We start from the raw sequence: 19,317 nt of genomic DNA, 5'->3' as shown, positions 1-19,317 counted from the left end.
CGGGCTCTTATCTTGCTAAGCAGCCTCATGTGTGACACCTTATCAAAGGCCTCTGAAAATCCAAGTACCCCACGTCTACTGCATCTCCTTCGTCCACCCTGCTTGTAATTTCCTCAAAGAATTGCAGTAGGTTCGTCAGGCAGGATTTCCTTTCAGGAAACCATGCTGGCATTGGCCAATCTTGTCATGTGCCTCCAGGTACTCCGTAATCTCATCCCTAACAATTGATTCCAACAACTTCCCAATCACTGATGTCAGGCTAATAGGTCTATAGTTTCCTTTCTGCTGCCTCCCACCGTTCTTAAATAGCGGAGTAACATTTGCAATTTTCCAGTCATCCGGTACAATGCCAGAATCTGTTGGTTCTTGAAAGATCATTGTTAAGGCCTCTGCAATCTCTTCAGCTACTTCCTTCAGAACCTGAGGGTGCATTCCATCAGGTCCAGGAGATTTATCCAGCTTCAGACTATTAAGCTTTCTGAGGATCTCCTCAGTCATAATTTTCACTGAACAAACTTCACTTCCCTGACACTCTTGAATGTCCGGTATACTGCAGACATCTTCCACTGTGAAGACTGATGCAAAATACGCATTCAGTTCCTTTGCCATCTCTGTATCTGTCATTACAATATGTCCAGCGTCATTTTCTATTGGTCCTATATCTACCCTCGACTCTCTTTTACCCTTCATATACTTAAAAAAGCTTTTAGTATCTTTTTGATATTAGTCACCAGCTTCCTTTCATAATTCATCTTTACCTTCCTAATGACCTTCTTAGTTTCCTTCTGCAAGTTTTAAAAGCTTCCCAATCCTCTATCTTCCCACTAGCTCTGGCTTCCTTGTATGCCCTCTCTTTTGCTTTTACTTTGGCTCTGATTTCACTTGTCAGCCATGGTAGTGTCCTTCTTCCCTTTGAAAATTTCTTCTCATTTGGAATATATCTGTCTTGCACTTCCCTCATTTTTCACAGAAACTCCAGCCATTGCTGCTCTGCTGTCCTTCCTGCTAGTGTCCCTTTCCAGTCAGCTGGGGCCAGTTTCCCTCTCATGCCATTGTAATTTCCTTTTTTTCCACTGAAATACCGAGACATTGGATTTTATTTTTTCCTTCTCTACAATATAAGTACAATAAGAGTTGTTGTTCTTGAGATACTGCAGCATAATGTTGTCATCTTATTAAATCTTCTTTAAAGTGGTTACTTTAGAAAGTATTGTATATGGTCTTAAGGAAGCAAACATTAACCTGCAAGTCCTGATGAAGTGCCTCAATCCAAAACATCTTCTGATTGTTCCTTTCCATAGATGTTGCTTGACCTGCTGAGCTCCTCCAGTGTTTTGTGCATGTTACAATTATCTTGCAAGAGGTCATATAACAATTCTATTTATTGCAAAAGGTTCTGGTTGGGCAGTCCATTCAGACTGAGGATGACTCTGGTTTTCTGGATTCTTGTGTCCAATGAGTCGTGGAGCCAGAGGTGCTGGAAACTTTGAGCAGGTGGGGACTGGCATGCTCCTTCCAGTGCTTATGCAAGGAAGTGTGCTTCCTGTGTGCTTCTAAGGCATGGCCTCAACATTCTCATACCATCTCCAGGAGGTACAGAAGCCTTAGGCTCCACAGCACCAGGTTCAAGACTTCATTACCCTTAAACCATCAGTTGTGATGAGCTCTTTGGGCCTCTGCAGGGAACTGAGGAGCATTGCGCTCCAAGGTTTTTAGAGCACCTGAGTTGGACCATAAGACATAGGAGCAGAAATAGGCCATCTGGCCCATTGAGTCTGCTTTGCCATTCAATCATGGCTGGTATCTTCTCCTCAATAATTGGTTAGTTATTGTTTAAAAAAATCGTTAATCATTTAGATTTCCTTGTGGTCTTTCTCAAGCAAATCACTCTTGGTAATGTGGTCTCCTGGTGCTTTCTGTTTAAGCTTGTTAGGTTTATTTTTATAGGCTCCGGGTTTCCATGTTACATGTATTATTTAAGCGGATGCCCATTCAGTGCTAATTGCGGGGTCCTAGTCTTGAGAACGCTACGTCTTACGGTGTCACTTGGCCGAGCCACCAAAGTTCTGTTAGAATTCTTATGAACAGACTCTGGTTGCTGTCTCTACATCAGAGTCTGTCTGCACTTTGCACTCGGATTCCAACATTGCCAGTGCACATCGTGACATCAGTCTGCTGAACCAGAGTGGATAAATTCACTCAGCTCGGCACTGAACTGACTCCACAATCTATGGACTCACTTTCAAAGACTCTACAACTCATCTTCCCAGTATTATCTATTTCCTTATTTATTGATTCATTATTTGCTTGTTTGTATTTGCACTGTTTGACTTCTTTTACATATTGGTTGTTCGTCAGTCTTTGTGTAGCTTTTCATTGACTGTTGTATTTCTTTGTTCTACTGTGAACGGCTGCAAGAAAATGAATCTCAGCGTAGTAAATGGTGAGATATACGCACCTTGATAATAAATGCACTTTGAACTTTGAATTGAGATATGTAGCTGGAACTGGAGCCACGGTACGGGGTCGTGGTGAGGTGTGTGGCATCATGATTAGTAGATGAGTGAACAGTCACAATGGTACCTTGAACTATAAGAACAGAGCAACGATATTGCTGATTCTTGTTGACCTTGTCACATTTATCATCGTCGTGGTAGAAGATCTTTTTTCATGACACTAAATTTAATATTGAGTTTTCAACATTTGATATTTCACCTCCTTTGGAGGTAAGATGCTCATTTATATATTTAGAGATACAGTGCGGAACGGACTGTTCTGGCCCTTCCAGCCGCACCGCCCAACCCCAGCCTAATCACAGGACAGTTTACAACAGCGGTCACCAACCTTTTTTGCACCGCGGACTGGTTTAATATTGACAATATCCTTGCGGATCGGCCGACTGGGGGTAGGGGTGGGGGTGTTAATCACAACCAGAATATAGGGGTTAAATCAACTATAAGTCACTTATAAGTGGCTAATGCACTCAATTTTATTTCTAAAAGGGTTTATCTTATGAATTTAATATGAAACACACAGTGCATATTTTCCTCGCATGAATATAGTAATAAGTCAATTATAACTCACTTATAAGTCAATAGCATCATAACATTTTAAGTAACATTTGGATTTTCACACAGCACATATTTTCCTTGTATGAACATATAAAATCATTGCAACACACCGATATCGCTGTATCAGTCGGAACCCTGGGCTTGTTTCCCTGCAACAAGATGGTCCCATCGAGGGGTGATGGGAGACAGCGATACTTGAAGGAGGTTCTTTATGTCCAGTCTATTCCGCAATTTAGTTTTCATTGCAGAAAACCCTGTTGGAAATGGAAGCAACGTTTTCAGTGCTTTCGTGGCTATCTCAGGATATTCAGCCTTGATTTTGATCCAGAATGCCGGCAGAGATGTTATGTCAACCATACTTTTCAGCCCACCGTCATTTGCAAGCTCGAGGAGCTGACATGGATGATTCCCCGGGGACATTCACAAATGGGTCACGGGCCCATTCCTTTGCACGTCTTGGGTCATCTGCGGTTGGGAAGTAATGCTCGAATTCTGTCGACGGTGAAGATAGGTGATCGCGCACCAGCTGTGAGAAGGACGGTGCAGCCTCAGTCTCTCCCAAAATCCCAGCTAATGTTGGGAACATGTCAAATATGCCCCTGTCCTCTCGCCGTCCCCATAGTTCCAGTTTGGCTTTGAAAGCAGACACTTTATCTGCCAACTTAAAGACAGTTGTCATTCTCCCCTGAAATGACAAATTGAGTTCATTGAGCAGGTTGAAGATGTCACACAGATAAGCGAGTTTTGCTATCCACTCCTCGTCACTGAAGTGTGCTGCCAGTGGTGACTTTTTTTCCTGAAAGAAATCTCTGTAGCGGCTCTCTTAACTCAAAAACCCTGGCCAGGGATCTCCCCCTTGATAGCCACCTGACTTCAGTGTGAAAGAGAAGGAATTTGTGCTCTGCATCCATTTCCTCGCAAAGCTGCTCAAACAGACGTGAGTTAAGGGCTTTTGCTTTGATGTGATTGATAACTTCAGCAATGTCACTCAATACGTGGTTAAGATCGGGTGACATTTTTCAGCTAGCCAGCATTTCCCTGTGTATGACACGGTGTGTAGACTGGCATTCCGGAGCAACCTCTGACTCGGGTAGTGAAACCAGACAGTCATCCAGTCATAGCTGCAGCCCCGTCTGTGCATATTCCAACACAGAATGACCAGTCCAGTTTGCCTGACATGTAGTCATTCAAAGACTTGAATAGTTCTGCCCCAGTTGTGTTAGTTGACAGCGGCAGTGTACAAAACATATTCTCGTGCACATCGTCTTGAAATATATATCGCACATTATATTATATCGCAGTATTGCCTTGTTATCGACATCGGTAGACTCGTCAACCTGGATAGCATACCATGGTGACTTGTTAAGCTGTTCCAACAGTTGTGCTTCGATGTCCTCCACTATGTCATCAATTCTCCTTGAAACTGTGGTAGCTGTAAGAGAAACCTGTGCCATCTTGTTAGCTGCAGCTTCTCCCAACAGTTCATGGCACATGTCCTTGGCAGCAGGTAGAATCAATTCTTCACCATCAGTGAAAGGCTTCTTAGCCTTAGCAATACGGCTAGCCACTAAGTACGACGCTCTCAGAGCAGCAGCATTTGTGGAGGTGGTGGCTCTCAGCACTTGCTTCTGTCCCGCTTGCTCACGTTTTTTTCCGCTCAAAAAACTCAACGGGTTTGTTGTTAAGTGCAGGGTGCTGGGACTCAAGGTGCCGAAGCAGTTTTGAGGGCTTTGTTGCCTCATTAGACAGCTTGTCCCCACATATCACACACAGGGGGCGAGTCACCGGTTGCATTAAAGCTGTATTTTATGTACGACTCGACGTGTTTTCTGTTGAAGGAAGCTTTCTTTCTTTTTGCAGTCTCGGCCTCAGCTGTCTCTGCGTTATCATCATCGTTAGGCCTTTTACGTCCCTACCACCTCTTCCAAAGAAACTCTCAAGAAACATTTGTTATTTACTCACCAAGTAGTTATAGGTTAATGACCAACTGATGACCTCGCGTGCGTTCAGGTTCAACAGTGGGCTTGCCAGGGAATAAGGAATGGTGCAGCTGACTCATATCATTTCATATTGCCAAATCATATCGTTTCCTCGCGGCCTGGTGGTTGGGGACCACTGGTTTACAATGACCAACTAACAGGTATGTCTTTGGACTGTGGGAGGAAACCACAGCACCCAGAGGAAACTCGCGCATACAGGAAGGACTTACAGAGCACATCAGACTTGAACTTCAAACTCCGATACCTTGAGCTGTAATAGCGTTATGCCAACTGTAGATTCGTGTAGTTGTTAGCGTAACACTGATGCAGTGCCATTGATCAGTGATCAGGGTTCAGTTCCCACTGCTGTCTGTAAAGAGTTTGTACATTGTCCCTGTGAGTGCGGGCGTTTCCTCCGGGTGCTCTGATTTCCTCCCACAGTCCAAAGGTGCACAGTTAAGGTTAATGAATTGTAGGCATGGTATGTTGGTGTTGGGAGTGTGGCGCCATTTGCAGGCTGCCCAGCATAATCCTCACTGATTTGATTTGTTGTAGACAGCACATTTAATTGTGTGCTTTGATGTGTTGATGTACATAAGACAAATTAAGCCAGTCTTTATCTTCAGTCTATAAGAGTAAACAAAATGATACAATTGCATCTCAATGGCAATGCTGTTCTGCGAGGTCAGAGTACATCTAACAAAATAGATTTATTTTATCGAGCAGTTTCTAATCTCATATTATACTTCAATAAAGTCTGAACTGCTATTTGCTTCCATCGGTGATAAGCAGCGAAATACCCTAAAGGCAGCCTGTGACCCACTTTCCAAGCTATAAATTACTCTGTCTGACACCTCTTGACCACTATTAATTTAATTCTAGCTCTGTAGATGAGCTGGTTGTTACTTCTTTGTTACTATTTTTGGTGACGGGGTGGAGATATGTTTCTACAAAGGGCGCTCCTTCCCTCCGCTAGCATGCCAGTCACCCTTGGACAAGGAGTAACACCTACTTAGCCCCCCCAGCCCTCCCCGATCAGGGTCACGTGAAGCCATGGGAGCAGGTGGTGGATGGTCGTACGAGCAACTGGTGCACATCACAAGTCCTGGTAATGTGACCACTGACACCAGGCAGACAATCTCTGAAGAGTATTGATAATGGCTGCGGTCATCCATCTTGTAAAAATGCTGCCCAGGAGAAGGCAAAGTAGAAATTTTGCCAAGAATAATCATGGTCATGATCATCCACATAACAAATGAACTAGTTTGTCCAACCAAAAAACAAATTGCCCCATTTACTTACGTTTTAATGTCATTTAAATCATGATTGGCATAACACCATTTAGGTTGCCACGGTAATGTAGCAGTCTGCGCCACACTATCACTGCTTGGTTTGTTTAAAAGTTGTTTGTTTCAATTCTGGAGCCGTTCTGTAAGTGATTTCTGTATATCCTCTCCGTGGAATGCATGGGTTTTCCCCAGATGCTCCTGTTTACTCCCATAGTCCAAAGACGTACCGGGTAGGTTAATTGGTTATTATAAATTGACCTGTGATTTGGCTAGGGCTAATCAGATTTGTCAGGGCTGGGGCAGCGTGGCTTGAGGGGCCAAGAAGGGTCAATTCTGCGCTGTATCGCCAAATAAGTAAATACATTTCAAGGTAATTAAAAACTGCAACAATTTAATTATGCAACACACTCAAAATGCTGGAGGAATTCAGCAGGTCAGGCAGCATCTGTGGAAATGAATAAACAGTCGATACTTTGGGCCGAGACCCTTCTTCAGGTTTAAGAAGGACAAAGACACCAGAATAATGGGGAGTGGGGAAGGAGGATAGTTGGAAGGTGAAGCCAGGTGGGTGGGACAGGTAAAGGGCTGGAGAAGAAAGACCATAGGACAAAGGGAAGGAGGAGGGGACCCAGGGAGAAGTAATTAAATTATGCATTTCTTATGATTGAAAGAAAACGTAGTTATGATAATGAGGCCTGTGGAAATCCGGTTGTAGGAGAACATCAAAATATTGTATTTATAGATTCACTTGCTGTGCAAATCTAACCAACAGCAATTTCATGTCTTAGCTTGAAAGCTTGTCTCTAAACTCACAGCCTAAACTCTAAACTCATATGGTGTCCCGCAACTAAAACTAAACTCTAAACTCATGTGGTGTCCCAGAACTAAAACTAAACTCTAAACTCATATGGTGTCCCAGAACTAAAACTAAACTCTAAACTCATGTGGTGTCCCAGAACTAAAACTAAACTCTAAACTCATATGGTGTCCCAGAACTAAAACTAAACTCTAAACTCATATGGTGTCCCAGAACTAAAACTAAACTCTAAACTCATATGGTGTCCCAGAACTAAAACTAAACTCTAAACTCATATGGTGTCCCAGAACTAAAACTAAACTCTAAACTCATATGGTGTCCCGCAACTAAAACTAAACTCTAAACTCATGTGGTGCCGCCAACACCGCGGCCTCTCTCCCGGATGAGCTCAATCGCTTTTACGCTCTGTTCGATGTCGCTAACCCTGAGACTGAGAAAAGCCACTGCTACAGTCTGCAACCTGGTCATCTCTGAGGCCGAGGTACGCAGATGTTGCCAATGAGTGGACAGTCGGACGGCATCCCAGGGCGAGTACTCAGGATGTGCGCAGCTCAACTGGCAGGTGTCCTGTCACACTCACCTCGATAATAAGCAAATGCTTTGAGATGCTGGTTAAGGACTACATCTGCAGCTTGCTACCACCCAGACTGGATGCCCTATCGATTTGTCTACCGACACAACTGATCGACAGATGACGCAATAACCACTGCTCTACACTCTGTCCTTACACACCTGGAGGAAGGATGCTTATGTGAGAATGCTGTTCTTGGACTACAGTTCAGCATTTAACACCATAATTCCATCCAGGCTCGACAAGAAGCTCAGAAACCTCAGCCTTGACCCTGCCTTGTGCAGCTGGATCCTGGACTTCCTGTCAGATTGCCAGCAGGTGTTAAAAGTGGGCTCCCTCACCTCCACCCCTCTGACTCTCAATACAGGAGCCCCTCAGGGCTGTGTACTAAGTCACCTCCTTTACTCCCTGTATACCCATGACTGTGTCGCCACTCACAGCTTCAATCTGCTAATTCAATTTACTGATGACACTGTATTGATTGGCCTAATCTCAAACAATAACGAGGTGGCCTACAGGGAAGAAGTCATCTCTCTGACACAGTGGTGTCAAGAAACCAATCTCTCCCTCAATGTCGCAAAAACAAAGGAGCTGGTTGTAGATTACAGGAACAGGTTCTGGATTACAGGAGCAATGGAGATGGGCTAACCCTTATTGACATCAGTGGATCTGGGGTTGAGAGGGTAAACAGCTTTAAGTTCCTTGGCATCCACATTACCGAGGATCTCATGTGATCTGTACACACCAGCTGTGTGGTGAAAAAGGCACAACAGCATCTCTTTCACCTCTGCATTCCACGCACCCACCACTCTCTGTTGAAAAAACATTACCTCTGACATCCTCCTTGTACCTAATTCCAAGCACCTTAAAATTATGCCCCCTCGTGTTAGCCCGGGAAAAAAGCATCTGACTATCCACACAATCAATGCCTCTTATCATCTTATGCACCTCTATCAGGTCACCTCTCATCCTTTTTGTCACTCCAAGGAGAAAAGGCCAAGTTCACTCAACCTATTCTCATAAGGCATGCTCTCCAATCCAGGCAACATCCTTGTAAATCTCCTCTGCACTCTCTCTATAGTATCCACATCCTTCCTGTAGTGAAGTGACCAGAACTGAGCACAGCACTCCAAGTGGGGTCTCACTAAGGTGTTATATAGCTGTAACATTACCTTGCAGCTATAGGAGCAAAATTCAGTCATTTGGCCCATTGAGTTGGCTCTGCCATTTCATCATGGCTGATCCATTTTCCCTCTCAGCCCCAATCTCCTGCTTTCTCCCTGTATTCCTTCATGCTCTGACTAATCAACAATCTCTCAACCTCTGCCTTAAATATACCCAATGACTTGGCCTCCATAGCCACCTGTAGCAACAAATTCTACAGATTCACCACTCTCTGGCTAAAGAAATTCTTCCTTACCTCTGTTCTAAGTCGATGTACCTCTGTTCTGAGGCTATGTCCTCTGGTCTTAGATTCCTCCACCATCTCTACATCCTCTTTATTGAGACCTTTCATAATCTGATGGGTTTCAATGAGGTCACACCTCATTCTTCTGAGTTCCTGTGAACACAGGCCCAGAGCCATCAAACGCTCCTCCTATGATAAGCCTTTCAATTCCAAAATCGTTTTTGTGAAACACACACAAAATGCTGGAGGAATTCAACAGGCCAGGCAGTATCTATGGAAAAAAAGTACTGTTGAGGTTTCGGGTCGAAACTTCCTCCAGCTTTTTGTGTGTGTTGCCCGGATTTCCAGCGTCTGCAGATCTTCTCTTGTTAATCATTTTCGTGAAACTCTTTTGAATCCTCTTCAGTGTCTGCACATCCTTTCTTAAATAAGGGGCCCAAAACGACTCAAAATTCTTCAAGTGAGGCCTCATCAGTGGTTTATAAAGCCTCAACATTAGATCCTTGCTTATGGCCCATTCCTGTACTACCCTCTGCATATTCATGTGCCTAAGAGCCTCTTAAATGCCTCTATTGTATCTGCCTAACCTCAGCTCTGGCAAGTTTTTCCAGGCACCTACCATATTCTGTGTAAAAACCTGTCCCACCCCCCACATCTCCTTTGAACTTTCTCCTTCTCATGTTAAGTCTCTAGTATTAGACATTTTAACCCTGGGAAAAAGACGCTGCCTCGCATAATCTTAAGAATTTCTAGGATAGAGATGATTTGATTATGCATCTTTACATCTAGCCCTGTTACAGATGAATCACTGTAAATCAAAAGGGACCCTACTAACAGTGGTTGATAATGAACAACACGGATTTTATCCCCAACTTGGCAGAAGCAATGCTGTTTGCATGACGGTCCTGACAAGTCACAAATCAGAGTGTTGAGTACAGGAGCTGGGATGTTATGTTGAAGTTGCATAGGACATTGTTGAGGCCTAATTTGGAGAATTTGAAAATTTGGTCACCTACCTAATGGAAAAATGAAAACAAGGTTTGAAGAGTACAGAGAAAATTTACAAGGAGTTGCCGGGACTGGAGGACCTGAGTTATAAGGAAAGATTGAGTAGGTTAGAACTTAATTCCTCAGAATGCAGAAGATTGAGAGGAGATTTGATAGAGGTATACAAAATTATGAGGGGTATAGATAGGGTAAATGCAAGCAGGCTTTTTCCACTGAGGTTGGGTGGGACTGCAACTAGAGGTCATGGGTTAAGGGTGAAAGATGAAATGTTTTCTACACTCAGAGGGTGGTGAGAGTGTGGAATGAGCTGCCAGCACAAGTGGTGCATGCAAGCTTGATTTCAACGTTAAAGGATGTTTGGATAGGTACATAGATGGTAAGGGTATTTTTATAAATATATAAAAATACACTGCCCGTTAATTCAAATCACTTTAAGGACACAAATTTGCCATAACAGGCACAGTTTATCTCCAAGAGAACCACAACTTTGTCGTAGGGTTTGGAGATTTGAGTGCCTCAGTGATCTGGAGATCTATGATGGCTGGAGTCAGGACCTTGTGCATTGGCTCTTGGTAGGGTCACCCATGTCAAACAGGTCAAAGGGTAGAGGACAGATTGAGAGTGGTCCACTGGTCCTCCAGGTTCGGGGGTTCAGCTCAGGACTAACAACCCTGACTGGTCAAAAAATAGTTATAGAAACAGCAATGAAGAATCCTGCTGTATCTGTGTGCAACAGCATGGACAGATAGGGATGGACGACCTTCATTGCTGCCCCAAATGCCCGCAGCATAACGGGCAGTAAAAAAGACACAGTTTAGTAAATCTCCATGTGATAGAAATAGAGAGCTCTCCATACTCACCCTTAAAGCTGGAATATTGCTGACCTGCTCAGATGTAAGAACTGGTTCCCCATTGTCAGTTGCTCCTTGAGTCAAATCAATGAATGCTTTGTGAATACTGAAACATAAAATACAATTTTTTGATTAATTTGTTGACTAAAGTTCAAGAGTAGTATCACAGTCTTTTTACTCCCGAGTTCCCTCTCCGTGATACCCTTCTCTACTTCCCAGCACTGGATTGGGATGTCTGACATTTTGAAAACATTACATAAACATGAGAAAGCCCGGAAATCCAGAGCAACATGTACAAAATGCAGGGGGAGCTCAGCAGGTCGGGCAGCATCCGTGGAAATCAACAGATTTTTTCTGTTTTTCTGTCATTCACTCTTTGGGGTTTTCTTCTGTTTCAGGGGTGTCTGCGAAGAGTAAGAAATTCAGATTGTAAATTTATACATTCTCTAATATTAAACTGAACTGTTGAACCATTGAAACATTGAGATAATCAATGTTTTGGGACAAGACCCTTCTTCAGGTCTTGGTCTGAAATGTTCCTCCAGCATTTTGTGTGTGTTGCTTTTAAGAGAAAATAACTTGTTTATTTCTGTTTTACTAAGATACAATTTCAGGATACATGTGGGAATAGTACCTGCTTCATTGAGCAGCTGATTCCATATGTAAACTACCTTCTGAGTGAGAGAGACCCCCCACCACCAGTCCCTTTTAACTATTTCCCCTCTCAGCTTCTATCTATGCTGTCTGGCTCTGGATGCCAGTATCCTGGGTAAAGGCTGTGACCATCCATAGGGACTCTTATGGTCTTATAACTAGGACTTGAGATTTGCACCAGCTGCTCATATGACCATCTGCCACCTGCTCCCATGGCTTCATGTGACCCTGATCGGGGGCTAAGCAGGTGCTACACCTTGCCCAAGGCTGACCTGCAGGTCAGTGGAGGGCATTACATCCCCTTTGTTAGAGACTTATCTGCACACTTCCACCAACCACTATATCTACACTCCTCCTGATTTTATAAATCTCTATAAAGTCACCCATCAGCCTCCTACACGCCAGGGAAAAAGTCACAGCCTAGTCAACGTCTCCTTATAATCAAGTCCCCCGTCCCAGTAATACCCTAGTGAATCTTCTCTGCACTTTTTCCAGCTTAGTGACACCCTTCATATAGTTGATGACTAATATGTCACTGTCCAGTCTAATCTTCTCCTCATTTAACATCCGGACAGAGGCAATTTTCATTCGGAAATCAGCAGGCATTGATCTGCCTTTCCTAGGCTGGAGACCGGAGGCTAGTTATAGACCTCTAAGTGCTCTCCTGACTGAGTTTAGCTCACTCACAGATCCAGACTCAAACCTGATCTGATATTGCAATTATGAACAGTGGCCTCCTAAAAGTGCTATAAATGTAATTTTGTTTGCGGTGTCGTATAAGTGCAGTGGGCACTGGAACTGCCAATCCCTTTGTTCAACCTAATTGCTCACTCTAAGTGTGACTATTATAGAGGGGCTTACTGTGAATGCTTGACCCTTTGTACAACCTTGCTGTACTTATATTTTGGAATGGTCTGCATGAACATCATGTAAAATAAAGTTTTTCACATTATCTTCACACATGGCAGCACGGTAGTGTAGTGGTTAGCACAAAACTTTATGGTACCAGCAACCTAGGTTCAATCCCCACCGCTGCCCGTAAAGAGTTTGTACGTTCTCCCCGTAACTGTGTGGGTTTCCTCCTGGTGCTCTGGATTCCCCCCCACAGTCCAAAGATGTTGCAGTTTGTAGATTAATTGGTCATTGTAAATTGTCCTGTGATTAGGCTAAGATTAAAACATTTGGGGATTTGCTGGGCAGGGCAGTTCGAAGGGCCAGAAGGGACTGACTATTCACTGCTGTATCACAATAAATAAATAAATAAAATGTCCGAATAACAACAAGGAACCGACACATTTTAAAATAATTTATCCAGTTCCTGAACATTGTATCATTTGGGACTTGTTTTCCTTCAAATCTTGTCTCACTATTTTCTACAGTGTAATATGAATAATATTAATTTTGTCCTTATAACAGAGGTTGTTTGCCTCCTGATTGGTCAGGGTGTCCATTACGGAGAGAAGGCAGGAGTATGGGCTGAGAGAGGTAGGTAATAAGTTATCAGCCATGGCAGAATGGCAGAGCAGAATCGATGGGCCGAAATTGCCTAATTTGCTATGGTCCATGGGTCCAGATTGACTAGTTGGAATGTGTAGCCCCTGTATTATTTCAGATTTGCAAAACTCATCTTGTACAGGATTAGCATAGAATAGTAATCTAGAATAGTATTCAATGTTTTTCAGGCAATGCATTTTAATCAAATGGTTCACCTACATGATGCAAAATAATACATCATGGACCAATATCTAATTAAAGGAGAAAATGTAACAATCTTTAACATCCTGCAACCCACCAATGGGACTCAGCCCTACTTTGAAAATCACTGCTGCATTTGAGTCCTACTCTCCTGTTACAGCAATTGAGTACTGTGTGATAGCCGCCACTAGGGGGCAGGCAAGTCTTGAAAACAAAGGCGAGATGATGAGACTGGAAATACAGATTTAGACAAAACAAATTGGGAACAGTTGAAAAAAAGAATGCAGTGAATGCAGTATATACTAACTCAGAGAATTAATGACAATTATGAATGACAAGTCTATGAAAAAGCAAACAAGTTTGAAAAATATATATATATAAATAGGTAAGTTGATGTATTATTGTCATATAAAACAGTACAGAACAGGAATAGGTTGTTTATCTCACATGTACTGAGGGAGAGTGAAAAACTTGTCTTGCATATCACCCATATAGATCAATTCATTACAACAGTGCACTGAGGTAGTTAGTTAGCCTGTTATGCCGCTGGCATTTAGGGCTGCAATGAAGGTCCTCCATCTCTGTCTGTCCTTGGCCATCTTCTCTAGTGTGCCTCAGATGTGTTTCAGGGTCCTCATTTCTGCCTCTCTGGTATGGTGCTAAGTTGCCTCTGGTCTCCTGTGCTTCCTCTGGCCTTCAGATGTCCAATCTAGTGCTGTCTTGATGATGAAGTTGGCCTCTCTTCTCATCACGCGTCCAATCCATCTCCAACATTTCCTCATGATGATTGTGGCCATGCCTTCTTGATGACACTGAAAGAGCAGGACGTGGTTGGAGATCTTTCTTGGCTAGAAAACACGGAGGAGCTTCTGGAAGGTGATGGTGTGGAATGACATCAGCTCAGTGGCTCAGGAATGATTGAGGTGGTACAAGATTTTAAAAAATGCAAAATCAGGTGTTGCAGTACTGAGAATGTCAGTGCAGGTAGACAGTAAGGTGCAAGGCCAATAGGTAGATTGTCAAGACAAGAGTCAATCATATCATACTGTAGTCTTATAACAGCAGGACGGAAGCTGTCTGTGAACCTTGCAGTGTGTTTTGTATCTTCAACCTGATGGAAGAGGAAAAAAGAGAAAATTTCCAGGCTGGGTGGGAGATGATTTTGACTGAGGCAGATAAAGTGTAGACAAAGTCATTGGAGAGGAGGCAGTTTTCACAATGCGCTGGACTGTGCCCACAAAACATTCTTAGAATACAGAAATTATTGCTACTTTTCTTAAAAAAACCCTTTTACAATGTTTTTTGGTATGGTGAACTGCGAAGAGGAATGGGTCAGATTTTCCTGATCAGCCAGCAATGGCTCATTTGGTTGCATTCTCACCTCTGAGAAAGTTTCAGCTTGAAGTTCTACTCCAGAATCTTGAGCACATGGAGTTCCTTCCTGCTAGCCTTATAATCTTCTAGATTCCCGTTATTACCTAGTTTTTTGAACCTTTTGTAAGCTCTTCCTTTCTTCTTGACTAGATTTACAACAGCCTTTGTACACCATGGATCTTGTACCCTACCATTCTTTCCCGGTCTCATTGGTACATACCTACTCAGAACCCCACATATATATCCCCTGAACATTTGCCACATTTCTTCCACACGTTTCCCTGAAAACATCTGTTTCCAATTTAAGCTTCCAAGTTCCTGCCTGATAGCCTCATATTTCCCCCTTACTCCAATTAAATGCTTCCCTAACTTGTCTGTTCCTATTCCTCTTCAATGCTATTGTAAAGGAGATAGAATTGTGATCACTATCTCCAAAATGCTCTCCCACTGAGAGATCTGACACCTGTCCATGTTCATTTCCCAATACCAGATCAAGTACAGACTCTCCTCTTGTAGGCTTATTTACATACTGTGTCAAGAAACCTTCCTGAACACACCTAACAAACTCCACCCCATCTAAACCCCTTGCTCTAGGGAGATGCCAATCGATATTTGGGAAATTAAAATCTCCCACCACAACAACCCTGTTATTATTACTCCTTTCCAGAATCTGTCTCCCTATCTGCTCCTCGATGTCCCTGTTACTATTTAGTGGTCTATAAAAAACACCCAATAGAGTTATTGACCCCTTCCTGTTCCTAACTTCCACCCAAAGAGACTCTGTAGACAACCCCTCCATGACTTCCTCCTTTTCTGCAGCCGTGACACTATCTCTGATCAACAGTGACACACCCCCATCTCTTTTGCCTCCCTCCCTGTCCTTTCTGAAACATCTAAAGCTTGACACTTGAAGTAGCCATTCCTGCCCCTGCACCATCCAAGTCTCTGTAATGGCCACAACATCATAGCTCCAAGTGCTGCTCCATACTCCTAGCTTATCCGCTTTATTCATGATACTCCTCACATTAAAATAGACACATCTCAAACCATCGGACTGAATGCGTCCCTTATCTATCACCTGCCAATCCTCCCTTTCACACTGTCTCCAAGCTTTCTCTATTTGTGAGCCAACCTCCCTTTCCTCCGTCACTTCAGTTCAGTTCCCACCCCCCAACAATTCTAGTTTAAACTCTCCCCAATAGCCTTAGCAAACCTTCCCACCAGGATATTGGTCCCCCTCGGATTCAAGTGCAACCCGTCCTTTTTGTACAGGTCACACCTGCCCCAGAAGAGGTCCCAGCGATCCAGAAATCTGAATCCTTGCCCCCGCTCCAATCCCTCAGCCACACATTTATCCTCCATCTCATTCTATTCCTATACTCACTGTCACATGGCACCCCTGAAGTCCTGCTTCTCAACTTCTTTCCTAACTCTGTAGTCTGTTTTCAGGACCTCCTCCCTTTTCTTACCTATGTCGTTGGTACCAATATGTACCACGACCTCTGGCTGTTCTCCTTCCCACTTCAAGATATCTTGGATGCGATCAGAAACATCCCGGACCCTGGCACCTGGGAGCCAAACTACCATCCGTGTTTCTTTCCTGCATCCACAGAATCACCTGTCTGACCCCCTAACTATAGAGTCCCCTATCACTGCTGCCACCATCTTCCTTTCCCTACCCTTCTGAGCCACAGGGCCAGTCTCTGTGCCAGAGGCACGACCACTGTTGCTTCCTCTAGGTGGGCCGTACCCCCCAACAGTACTCAAGCAGTACTAAAGGTCCCCTTTGTTCCAATTCTTTGCCTCCAGCCAGTCAGCCAATCTTCTATCCATACTAACAGCTTCCAAACCATGAAGTCTGGCTAACTGGCCTATAGTGTCCTTTCTTCTGCCTCCCTCCCTTCTTAAAGAGAGAAGAGACATTTACAATTTTCTAGTTCTCCAGAACCATTCCAGAATATATTGATTCTTGAAAGATCATGATTAATGCTCCGCAATATCTTCAGGATCCACAAATGATCAGGCTTCCAACTAAACTGAGTAAGAGCCTGTGTGTAAGCAGATGAATGCAATAAAAGTGCATGTAAAGACTTCATGCTAATCAGAAGTAGGTCTGAGATTGGGCTGCAAAAACATAGGTCATTCATATGAACTGGAAACTTTTCTTTGTTGGACTGAAAGCAGAATCACTCCCCCTTTCCATCCAGTAAGGCCCTCCAAAGCTCTAGTTAACTAAAAGCTGGAGAGTAGCCAAACATCACTTTAACCTTGCCTGTTGCTGGTTGGTCTGTGAACCCATCATGCATTTACCAAGCAATGAGTGAACTGGAGCCCCGGTGCACAAGGAATTCTGGGAAACAAACTTGTAAAAGATTTTGTAGTGTAATGAAGTATTAAATGTCCATTGAACAAGACTTTTCCCTATAACAGGATAACCAATTTGTGTCTCACTTCGGACCTGGCTCAGGAGAGTGGGGTGGGAGGTGGCAATAGAGGTACAGTGCTCTCCAGATAACTTTATGTTTCCCTGACTTGGAAGGCAGTTTGTACCAGCAGATATGGATCATCCAGTTGCCACACTTCGATCCAAGTTGTGATAAATATCCCAGCCTGATGTACATTATCTTTACTATATATCTTTACTGATATATATGTGCATCTTTCTCTACCAGCAATAAAATGTTACCATTGAAAGATTGTTGTACATGATAGCTAATGTCCATTTTAATTCCACCATTAAAAATGCTTCTGTTTGTTTTGAATGATAACAATGGCACAGTAGCGTAATGGTTAGCACAACGCTTTACAGTATCAGCGACCTGGGTTCAATTCCCACTGCTGCCCGCAAGGAGTTTGTACGTTCTACCCATGACTGTGTGAGTTTCCTCTGGGTGCTCCGGTTTCCTCCCACAATCCAGACATACCAGTTGGTAGGTTAATCAGTCATTATAAATTGTCCTGTGATTAGGCTGGGATTAAATTGGAGAATGCTGGGCAACGTAGCTCGAAGGGCTGGAGGGCCTACTCCACGTTTATCTCAATAAAGAATAATTAACTGACTACACAACTTTGTTTTATAAAGCCGTAGTCTTCCCATGAGTCACCTTCCAGCTCAGCTGTGGCAGCTGGACACCACAACATTTCCAGACACGGGCTTCAGGTTCACTAATCACGTTGGACATGCATAATGGGTTCACACAACAGCCATCAGCAGGTAAGTCTACTGCTTGGTCATCCTCCAGCCTTTAATTAAATACAGCAGAATATGATTTAGGAAGATCTTGCAGGAGAGAGATGGGGGATAGTCATATCCAATTTAATCCAACAAAGAAAGGCTTCCATTTTATATGAACAACCTTCGGTGGCAAAATATTTTAATTGTGATTCCCATTCCCATTCTAATATGTCAGCCAGTGTGCCAAGATGAGGCCCCCCTCAGGGTGAAGGAACTACACCGTTTATTCCGTCCAGGTAGCCTCCAACTTGATGGCATGAATATCAGTTTCTCCTTCCAGTTAAAAAAAAATTCCCTCCCACTTCCTTTGTCCTCAATTTCCCACTCTGACCTTTTCTCTCTTCTTACCTGCCTAATACCTCCCGCGGACCCTCTCCTCCCTCACCAGTCAGGAATTGGTGGATTACAGAGTCTCCAAAGCTGCACCCTGCACGTCTTCCAGGCCGCACCTGGAGACATCGAAAATAGCCGGTTGGAAGATCTGGGAGCGGGAACTCACCACCATGAAGAACCGCAGTTTGAGCACAGCTGTAGATCACAGACTCTGACAGAACCCCAGCCACCTTGAAAAGGAAAGAAGAGACACTAAGGAGAGGAATGTGTTGTGCTCCTCTAACTTTTCATCTCCTTTTGTATTCTTAATTCTAGTCTTAATGCAGAATCTAAGTATTAAGCTAGTGGTGGGGTGGAGATATGTCTCTACCAAAGAAGATGTAAGGAGTTCCTTCCCTCCGCTAGCCTGCAGGTCACCCTTGGGCAAGGTGTAGCACCCGCTTCTTCCCAATCAGGGTCATGTGAACCCATGGGAACAGGTGATGGATGATCATATGAGCAGCTGGTGCATATCACAATTCCTGATTAAACGACCACTGACGCCAGGTAGACAATCTCTGAAGAGTATTGATAATGGCTGGGGTTACCCGTCTTGTAAAGACACTGCCTGGAAGAAGGCAACAGCAAGTCACTTCTGTAGAAAAATTTGCCAGGAACAATCATAGTCATGGAAAGACCATGATCACCCATGTGATACAACACGGCAAGTCCTGAAGGAGTGAATGAATGAATGAACAAAGTGCTAAGAAAAGCTACAGTGATTCCACTGCATCACTAAGTGATCAATTCTTAAGGTAGGTAGAACTCACAGCAGCTAATACTTAAGAAGGATATAATGCAAACTTGCTTTTTTTCTGAGTCTATGTTTAACATCCTTTGACTTGAGCTTTACAGCATCTTGGGAAAGAGCATGGTGTGTGGTGCCCATTTCACATTGTACAAGGTTGCATGTAGATACTTAGAAAGTATGATAATGCTACTATAGGAAGGTCAATAAGCATCAGGAGGGGGAAAAACTCAAATTGGATAATT

General features: G+C 43.5%; 1 protein-coding gene across 1 annotated transcript in view; it reads right to left on the bottom strand.

Annotated features, from left to right (window-relative positions):
- Positions 1–19,317, bottom strand: part of LOC140732693 (calcium and integrin-binding family member 4-like) — a 54,155-nt gene that overhangs the window by 20,328 nt on the left and 14,510 nt on the right. Inside the window, exon 2 of the mRNA XM_073055376.1 lies at positions 11,004–11,100. Within this exon, the coding sequence (XP_072911477.1) occupies positions 11,004–11,100 (97 nt within the window). The remainder of the gene's footprint in view (positions 1–11,003; positions 11,101–19,317) is intronic.

The sequence above is a fragment of the Hemitrygon akajei genome, chromosome 9, assembly GCF_048418815.1.
Source record: "Hemitrygon akajei chromosome 9, sHemAka1.3, whole genome shotgun sequence".
Lineage (NCBI taxonomy): Eukaryota > Metazoa > Chordata > Chondrichthyes > Myliobatiformes > Dasyatidae > Hemitrygon > Hemitrygon akajei.
Note: the sequence above shows the minus strand (reverse complement) of the source record. Positions and strands in the feature narration are given on the sequence as shown.